The sequence below is a fragment of the Euphorbia lathyris genome, chromosome 1, assembly GCF_963576675.1.
Source record: "Euphorbia lathyris chromosome 1, ddEupLath1.1, whole genome shotgun sequence".
NCBI classification, from domain to species: domain Eukaryota; kingdom Viridiplantae; phylum Streptophyta; class Magnoliopsida; order Malpighiales; family Euphorbiaceae; genus Euphorbia; species Euphorbia lathyris.
The window spans coordinates 138824815-138835034 of record NC_088910.1 but is presented as its reverse complement, the minus strand read 5'-3'; the positions used below and the strand labels follow the sequence as shown (position 1 = coordinate 138835034).

The window sequence follows — 10220 nt, the reverse complement described above, 5'->3', positions numbered from 1 at the left end:
GAAATTTTACGTTAATACTTAAAAATTGGTTCTTGACCATTTAAATTATAACACGCATATATACAAAAAAAAAAAAGAGCAAGTTCGATTTAGCAATTTTTTTTACGGACACACGTGTAAAATCTGCCCCATCCGAGTAATCCTGTATTCGTCATTGAGTATAGGTTTAACGTTTAAAAAAATGGTACCAATTTATGCCTCAATATCAGAATATGACACGTCATTTATATTACTATGTTAAGTTCTATCAATTGTACGTGGAGAGAAATCAGAACTTAACGAAGTAATATGAATGACCTTTCACATTCGATTATCGAGGTTTAAATTGATACCATTTTTTAAACGTTAAACTTATACTATGGTACCTAATCCCTTGAATTTATCTCTTATCGAATGATGTTTTATTTTTATTTTTATTTTTTCTCACTACTACTTTTTTTGTTTTGTTTTTTGAAACTCTCACTACTTCTATTATTCTACAAATAAAAGAAGTTTTTAATTAATTAATTTCTTCCTTATTTGTAATAAAACTCCAGATATAGACATAGAATCGGGACTGGAGGGGCTAACTGAAAAAACTTACTGCACATTAATTGTTCAGATCAAATTCAAATCCAGAAAAAGTTGAATTTCAACAGCTAAACTCAGCATATATCCATATCGTCCTTGAGAAAGGAAACCCGGAAGAAACTGGGAACGAGATCTAGAAACCGTCAGATATGGATCAGTTGATTACAACAGAGTTTTGTCGATTGATTTCACTGCCACAAATTTCAATCCTAGTAATTGCATATATCAGATGATCAGCTAAACCCTTTCTAGCTCATTTCTTCACTGCTTCTAATCAAATTCACAAACAAGGATTGGGTACAAGCAGAGACATAGAAATGGTACGTAATTGCTCTTCGATTTTCATTTTTGAACACTAGGAAACCCTTAATTTATTCAATTTGAATCATCTAATTGCTCGGATTTGTTGAATTTTTGTTCGTTCTGGTTCAGTCTCAGTTCAGATCACTGACTATGGATTCGAATTCGTCTTTTATCTTTTTGTGTTTCCTTCTGTTTGTTCATTGGAGATGGCACCTTTCTTAATTAGGGTAATTGACACATGTATGGTTAATCCCTAAACTATTTCTCTATTTATGGTAGGTTTGAAACTATTTCTTGTTTTATGGTGTTTTAGTTCACTCTACCAGTCACAATGGCATGTTACAATGGCGGATAGGGCTATAATCGAGCCTATCCGAGCTTTGGCATGTTCTGACGAGCTCAAGGTCAAGCTTAACATCCTGTTCATGAGCTGCTTGTGAGCTTCATTTTTGCTCTTCGATTTTCATTTTTTAACATTAGGAAACCCTTAATTTATCCAATTTAGATCATCCAATTGCTCGGATTTGTCGAATTTTTGTTTGTTCTGGTTCAGTCTCAGTTCAGATCACTAACTACGGATTCAAATTCATCTTTTACTTCAGTAATAAATAGATGATCTTGTTATGTTTCCTTCTATTTGTTGATTGGAGATGGCACCTTTCTTAATTAGGGTAATTGACACATTTATGGTTAATCCCTAAACTATTTCTCTATTTATGGTGGGTTTGAAACTATTTCTTGTTTTATGGTGTTTTAGTTCACTCTGCCGGTCATAATGGCATCTTACAATTGCGGATAGTGCTATCGAGCCTAGCCAAGCTTTGGCATGCTCGGCTCGTCAGAAAATTGACGAGCTCGAGGTCAAGCTTAACATCCTGCTCATGATCTGCTCACGAGCTTCATTTTTGCTCTTTGATTTTCATTTTTGAACACTAGGAAACCCTTGATTTATTCAATTTGAATCATCTGATTACTCGGATTTGTTGAATTTTTGTTCGTTCTGGTTCAGTCTCAGTTCAGATCACTAACTACGGATTCAAATTCTTCTTTTACTTCAGTAATAAATAGATGATCTTTTTATGTTTCCTTCTATTTGTTGATTATAGATGGAGCCTTTCTTAATTAGGGTAATTGACACATTTATGGTTAATCCGTAAACTATTTCTCTATTTATGGTGGGTTTGAAACTATATCTTGTTTTATTTTATGGTGTTTTAGTTCACTCTGCCAGTCATAATGGCGGAGTGGTTATGAGAGTTGTTCAGACAGGCAAACTGCTTTGTGTTAGAACTTTAGAGCCTATAAGATGCCATAGAAATTATGTTGCACGGAAATAATTCTTCTTCGTTAGCTTTTCCCCCTTCCATATCCGTTTCTGTTTCAGTTTCAGTTTCTTTTCCATTTCCATCACCTTTTCGTAGCTATATTTATTTAGAAATAAGGTTTTCCGGTGTCAGTTTCAATATCCGTTTCTGTGCAACATAGGATAGAAATACACAAAACACATAAAAATTGACTTTGCACAATACAATTGTTGCGTACTCGAGGAATTATTGCCCCCCATTACGTTGCTTTTGGATTTAATGGCATATTACTATAGGATTAACAATACCATGAATGGTAAGGATCCCTTGAGAAAGAGAGAAAAAAAGAGTATGCAACGTAATTCAAGAGAGAAGAGAAGTTAGGAGAAATTTTACGGTACTCCAGGAGTAATACACCTGAGCAATGAAAATCGTTTTGCATACCAAAATTAGATCAATGATTCGTCGAGTGTATTACTCCCGGGATACCCTAAAAATTTTCGAGAAGTTAGTTAATCAAACCACTATGGACCAACAATCCGTAATCTCTTTTCCAACTCTTATATCTATAGTATAAGAACCATTGAAACTTTTCTAGGCACCTTTCCAGATGGTTATGACTATTAGAAAACGTTTTCAACTATTGAAAATTCGGTTGCAACTTAATAAGTCACATTGGTTCGTGAACAGATACGACTAGTTCACAACTGTTCCAAACCGTTTCATAATCGACTTCCAGTTGAAAACAATAGATGGTTCTTTACCTTTGTTTGTTGCACAAATCCTTTTTAATCTTCTAATATTTTAAAGCTATTTTCAACACTTTGAATATGTGAAAAACATCTTTCAAATGCCATTATGACTGGCGGATTGAACTAAAAACACCACAAAACCGGAGATAGTTTCAAATCCACCATAAGTAGAGAAATTGTTTGGGGATCGGCCACAAATGTCTCGATCACCCTCCCAATTAAGCAGTCTAAGAGATGAGGATTTAATCAAACTGTATGGTGCTTTGATTGAGTTTAGTATGATTGGCAGATTGAACTAAAAACACCACAAAACCGGAGATAGTTATTGTTTGGGATTCGGCCACAAATATCTCGATCACCCTCCCAATTAAGCAGTCTAAGAGATGAGAATTTAATCAAATTGTACGGGACTTTAATTGAGTTTAGTATTTGTTTACATTTTGAACAGGTGGAAAGTACAACTAGAGGAAAACATATGCTTCTGTTAGCATATCAAAGTTTTGGCTTAGTGTTTGGTGTCTTGAGCACTTCCCCGCTCTATGTTTATAACAGTATATTTTCGGGGAGGCTTCGTCGTTATCAAACGGAAGACACAGTTTTTGGCGCTTTTTCCTTGATTTTTTGGACTTTGACGGTTTTTTCCTTGTTCAAGTATGTCGTTTTCATGTTGAGTGTGAGTGATAATAGCGAAGGTATGTGCTGGTAATTGGGCAATCGACCTATTTGAGTTGTCGGGAGTAGAATACATTCATGGCCGCTGAACTATAACGATAGTATATTATGGCCCTAAACTTCATATTGTGATATAAAAGTTCTTGAACTTTAACATTATGCTAACTTTAAAGTCCAAATCAAAGATAGTCCGTTTGAAAATACTCGATACATCCCTAGCCCCCTGTTAAAGAGACTTGAACTTTAACATTATACTAACTTTAAAGTGACCTATTGACTCCCTAAACTTTCTTAAAGAGACATATTGGCCCTAGAACTCTCTTACAGTGATCTTTTGGCCTCGTGAGCTTGATTAAAGTGATATACACTTCAATTTGTTCAAAATCTCCCTTTGCTCTACCACGTGGCTTTAGGGGGTCAATAGGTCACTTTAAGCAAGTTCAGCGCTAAATAGGACGTTTCCAAAGTGTAGGGGGACAAATTGACTTTTCTAAACAAGTATAGGGGGCTAAGGATGTATTAGGTCGTTTAAAAAATTAAAGAAATGATGAGATGGACAAGTTGACTTCTTTTATCCGTGTCACCATAAATTATGGTGAAATACCTGTTTTCAACAATACCTATTTCCAGGCCATCATTTTCGTTAATTTAATGAATTTTCTTTGGTTTGGACTTTAGTGTTAGTGTAATGTAAAGTTTAAGGACTTGTATGTCACGGAATGAAGTTTAGGGCTGTAATATTAGTAGCGTTATAGTTCAGGGCTATGGATGTATTTTACCCGAGTTGTTGGTCTCATGTGGATATGTATGTATTTACACTTCTGAACTGCTTCCAGGGGGGATATTTGCTCTGTATTCACTTCTTTGCCGGCAGGCGAAATTCTCCTTGCTCCCGAATCAGCAAGCAGCAGATGAGGAGCTTTCGACATATCACGGTGAAACTCACCTTACTAGAACTTTGTCTTCCTCTTCCTCTCAATCTAGGAAGTTTATTGAGAGAAGGAAGAAAACGAAAATGGCGTTGCTTCTCGTTACCTTGTTCGGTGCTAGCATGGTTCTCATAATGGGTGTTCTTACACCAGCAATTTCTAGTAAGTCTTAGATCAATGACTTTCTGCACTTCAACATTGTTTGACTGCTGAAATTTTATATTCGTGTTTAACAGATTCCTGTTCTTTTCAGTTCTTTCATCGGTTGAAGGGCTGAGTATTCGAGTCAAGGATTTAAATCAGGGTGAGTAACCCTTCGAAAGAGCGCAAAGCTTTTCCATTTTCTATCTTTCAAGATGCTAACTGATACTTATTTATACTCGAAGGAATGGTGGTTTTCGTTACCTGCGTTCTGTTGATCGGCCTTTTCGTTCTGCAGTATCGTGGAACACAGAGGATTGCGTTTACGTTTTCTCCTGTTGTGACTATATGGTTACTGTCTCTTGCCATCATTGGTGCCTACAATATGATACACTGGAATAAAGGAGTATACCGGGCTCTTTCTCCATATTATATATACAAGTTCTTCCGGGAGACTGGAAAAGACGGGTGGATATCTTTGGGAGGAGTGCTTTTATGCATTACTGGTAATGAATTTGAATTTTCAATTTCACGAAGCATTTTTTGCACTGAACTCATTGAATCTTTTATCTTAACTCCAGGAACTGAAATTATGTATGCAGACCTTGGCCAGTTCTCAGCTCCATCAATAAGGGTATGTATGTGCAGTCAACTCAGATAGGGTTGGTAATCGAGCTGAAACGAGTTTTGGCCTGCTCATACTCGGCTCGGCGCAGAAAATAAATGAGCTCGGTTCATTAAGAAATTATCTGATTGTGAGCTGCTCGTGAGCAGCTCGTTTATTTGTTTCACGAACTTTACTCCCGAGCAACCTGTTAATCACTTTGCTCGCGAATAACTCATTAATTGTGTTCATTAAGTGTCATGGAGCCAATTGAACTAGACATTTAAGCTGACAGTGAAGGCTCAAGAATAGCTTTTATTATTTTACATTTCCCCCCTTTATAGAAATACTACTAAAAGGGCGGCCTGGTGCACTATGCTTCCCCCTAAGCGAGGGTCCGGGGAGGGGTCCCACCACAAGGGTGTATTGGGGACAAGCCTTCCCCTGCCAATTTTTTGGCAAGAGGCCGCTCCTAAGATTCAAACCCGTGACCTCTCGGTCACACGACAACAACGTTTACCGTTGCGCCAAGGGTCGCCCTCTTTTATAGAAATACTACTATTAGCAAAATAATTGAACCGAGCTTGCTCACAAGCCTGTTCATGAACATTATAATCGAGCTTGTTCACGAACTTATATCCGAGCCTCCTTGCGAGCTTTCGAGCCAAGTTTTACCATGCTCAAGCTCGGCTCGTTTTCACCTAGGGCCGGAGGGCACGAAGGGTCCGTTGATCTCCCAACTGAGCGAGAAAAAAAAAATTGAGTTACTAATGGCAATTTCCATCACTAAATGTATTCCGTGTATTTCAATCTATTTAGAATTTGTAAATCAACGGCAAAATATTCGTCGTTGATGCTTGCTCCCAAAAAATCTATACTTTTTTATCATAATTTCGTCTATTGACCCCGAGTATTTTGTTCTGGCTCCGCCACGGGTTTAACCAGATAGAACTATCTAAATTCTTTTCTATGTGCAGGTTGCATTCAGTTTTGTATACCCGTGTTTAGTGTTGCAATACATGGGGCAAGCTGCATTTCTTTCAAAAAACTTCTCTGCGGTGTCAATGAGTTTCTACTCTTCAATTCCAGGTGAATTTCCGAGTATTCATTATCGTGAATATGTTATAATTCCTCAATTTTGATTTTTAATTCGTCTGATTGTCATCAGGCTTTTGAAGTAGTTCTGTTGAAGTATATCAGTATTTGTTTATAACAGCTTTCAGATGGCTAATGGTGTTATTTATGATCACGGGTTTGAGATATGACCGTTTTAGCCAATGGCTTTTTTTTTTTTTTTCCTTTAGTACTTCCAAATTTCAGGGAAAATTACATCTATGGTATATGAATTTTGTGTGTTCAGTTTGGTACCTGAACTTAATTTTGCACAATTACTTGAACTGAATCTGCAAAAATGAAATTCAGGTACCAAAATGTGAAATGTGCTAAGCTTCAAGTACCGTGGATGTAATTTACCCTGAAATTTCATAATGTATTAGAAATTTGGATAAGGATCAAATTTGACACTAACGTTTTTTTAAAAAGTGCGGATTTAGCCTTCACGTATGAAATGGTGCAAATTTAACTCTAAGTTCCAACAAGTTTGTCTATAAACTGAAACATCTTCCTACATTTTTGGTTGATTATTTGTAACTATATTAGTAACAAAGTAAACATTTTAGACAGTTCGACAAGTTTTTTGTGATTAATTATATGTGACAGTCTTAGTTGTTAGCATTTTAACAGATTTTTTGTAACTATGTTAGTAACATTAAATATTTTAGATATAATTGATGTTTGGAAGGTCCGATGTGACCGTTAAATAACAGTCAGACCAGCATTTTCAAAATTTCTGTAATGTAGGGCTAAAATTGATATTGCTGAGAAACGTTAGGGTTAAATTTGGACAATTATGTATGTTAGGACCAAATCTGCACTTTACCGAAATGTTAGGGTTAAATGTGACTCTTATCCCTAGAAATTTTGATTCACTTTCTGTCACTCACTGTTATCCTTGTTAACCAAAATAGAATTGTTAAACTATGTTGCAGGGACACTCTTTTTTAGTAGCGTTTCCGTGTTTCGTGTCCATGTCCATTTCGTGTCTCTGTCTGTTTTCGTTTGAAGGCTGTTTTATGAAGGTTATGTTTTAGAAATGAGGCTTCTACTGTACATATCCGTTTTCGTGTCCGTGCGACATAGTTGTTAAGTCATAACCAATTTCATCTCAGTGCATAACAGTGTGAATGAACTTATGCTTTTATCTATGTTTGCAGAGTCCGTTTTCTGGCCGGTTCTGGTGATGTCGATTTTAGCTTCTGTTGTTGCTAGCCAAGCTGTAGTCTCTGCCACATTTGCAACTGTCAAACAATGCCTAGCGTACGGATGTTTCCCTCGCGTCAAGATTGTGCACAAACCAAATTGGGTTGGTCGTCAGATATACATCCCCGAGATAAATTGGATACAAATGATTCTTTGTCTGGCTGTCACAATCGGATTTCAAGACACTAATCGCATAGGAAATGCATACGGTAAGTATTTCTTCTGCAAAATATTGAATACCAAACTGTTTATATATATGAAGTCATCTTTCGAGTAAATTACACCAATGGTACCTGAACTTACCCTAGTTCATACATTGGTACCTAGATTATATTTTGTCTCAAAAATGTATCTGAAGTAACGATGACCGGACAATTTAGTATATTTTACCGGTCAATGGTCGGTCAATGCGAGTTTCACGAGTAAATTACACTGATGGTACCTGAACTTTACCCTAATTCACACTTTGGTACCTAGATTTCATTTTAGCCAAAAAAAATACACCTCATGACTCAATATTTTAGTACATTTGGCCGTTCAGTGATCGGTCAACGCGAGTTTGACCATTTTAAATTAAAATTGAGACCTATCATATACTAAATTAACATAAAATTACAATACTACTATTTAACTCTATCTCTCTCTATATATATATAAAATGACAGTATTGTAATTTTATGTTATTTGAGCGTATGGTGAGTCCCAATGTTTAGTTCAAAATGGTCCAACTCACGTTACCCGGTCACTAACCGGTTAAATGAATTAAATTTTTCATTCACTTTTATTTGAGTTATGTTTTTAGGATAAAATAAAATCCAGGTACCAAAGTGTGAATTATGGTAAAGTTCAACTACCATTGATGTAATTAACTCATGAAACTCACGTTGATCGGTCATTAACCGGTAAAATATACTAAATCGGTCATCATTACTTCAGGTATATTTTTGGAACAAAATGTAATGTAGGTACCAAAATGTGAACTAGGTTAAAGTTCAGGTACCATACAATTTACCCTCATCTTTCTTAATCAATGCTAATGCGACTTTCGTAATCTTTTGCTTGGCGAATGTTGCGCCTTAATTTCAGGGTTTGCGTGCATGACTATAATATTCGTGAATACAAGTTTGATGTCATTGGTCATCCAATTTATATTGCATAAGAGTGTTGCCATTGCGCTTGCATACTTTTTCGTCTTCGGAATAATCGAGATAATCTTTCTATCATCTTCGTGTGTGAGAATCCCGAAGGGCGGATGGGTTGCTCTCGTGCTCTCTGCTATTACGGTGTTCATTATGTTCGTCTGGCAGTACGGTAGCAGGAAGAAGTACTTATATGATCTCCACAACAAAATGGCCATGAAATGGATTCTTACACTCGGTTCTGATCTTGGTATCGTAAGGGTTCCCGGGATTGGTCTTATCTACACGGAGTTAGCAAGTGGCGTCCCAGCCTCGTTCTCCCATTTCTTAACGAATTTACCAGCGTTCTACCAGATTGTTGTATTCGTCTGTCATAAGATTGTTCCTGTTCCTTATGTCCCTGAAAAAGAACGGTACCTTATAGGCCGTATTGGCCCCAAATCATACCGGATATATCGATGCATTGTCCGAAACGGCTACAAAGATGTGCAAGGAAAGGAAAACGAATACGATGTTGAGAATGCACTCGTGATGAGCATCGCAGAGTTCATTCAAATGGAAGCTGAAGGTTTCGGGAGCGTAGACGGACCTTTGGACAACCGAATGGCAGTTGTGCGAACATCGGAGAAGTTCGGGAAGAGATTCGTAGTTCAAGAAAGCGAAGGGGATGAAACGAACAGCAGCTGGAGTGCTTCGGCACTAGTAAGCAGCAGCAGATCAACTGCGTTACAGAAATTACGATCAATTTATCAGCTAGAATCGCCACAACTCAGAAATCGGAAGCGAATCCAGCTAAAGCTTTCCGACGAAGACTACAAGGATTCTCAAGTCAAGGACGAGCTCTTGGAGCTTCTCGAAGCTAAGCAAGCTGGGGTAGCGTACGTAATTGGCCACTCGTATGTTAAGGCGAAATGGAATTCGCCGTTCTTGAAGAGGCTTCTGATCAACATTTTCTACTCTTTCCTCCGTAAAAATTGCCGGTCTCCCGGTGTGATCTTGGATATTCCTCATATTTCTTTAATTAAGGTTGGGATGAACTATTATATATAGAGGAATCTTGTTTTGAATTCCTTTCTGGGAATGTGAATTTTGGCTGCAGAAACTGCATTTTTTGTCTGGTTTTTGGAGGTTTCGGGACTTTATGTCGGACGATGACGTACATTATTTTTGTGGTTTAGGATGTGCCACGTGGCTGCTGCATTTCTGCCACGTCAGTTATAAAAGTCGGGTATACTGGTTTTTTGTGCTATGTGAGTTTTTACATATAAATTAGCCGAAATGATTTTATTGAAATCAAATATGAATATCAGTGATGTTGAACTTAATGAGCGTCTCTACATTTTGATTTCGTTCTCATGTCGTTTTTCATACCTCTTAAGAATATTACAAACAATTTGTTTTAGTAATTAAAATTCAAAATTCTGAACTTTTTTCTCATGGAATATTATCATTGATAAAGTTGTAGAATTTCCACCTGATTGGATCAT

The 10220-nt window shown here is 36.9% G+C and overlaps 1 protein-coding gene across 2 annotated transcripts; it reads left to right on the top strand.

Annotated features, from left to right (window-relative positions):
- Positions 1–533: 533 nt before the first annotated feature.
- On the top strand, positions 534–9982 carry LOC136211110 (potassium transporter 3). Of its 2 annotated transcripts, XM_066002649.1 has the most exons (9): positions 534–890; positions 3378–3621; positions 4438–4692; positions 4784–4834; positions 4917–5177; positions 5253–5305; positions 6253–6364; positions 7549–7803; positions 8681–9982. In XM_066002649.1, the coding sequence occupies exons 1-9, from the start codon at positions 888–890 to the stop codon at positions 9781–9783; spliced, it is 2337 nt and encodes a 778-aa protein (XP_065858721.1). In that variant the 5' UTR covers positions 534–887; the 3' UTR covers positions 9784–9982. The 2 variants fall into 2 exon arrangements, with proteins under 2 accessions (XP_065858721.1, XP_065858722.1); XM_066002650.1 differs by lacking the exon at positions 3378–3621.
- Positions 9983–10220: the final 238 nt, after the last annotated feature.

Coding starts and splice junctions, on each gene's coding strand:
- LOC136211110 (XM_066002649.1), top strand. Junction 4,835..4,916: donor AGTCAAGGATTTAAATCAGG/GTGAGTAACCCT, acceptor TTATACTCGAAG/GAATGGTGGTTTTCGTTACC. Junction 5,306..6,252: donor TCTCAGCTCCATCAATAAGG/GTATGTATGTGC, acceptor TTCTATGTGCAG/GTTGCATTCAGTTTTGTATA.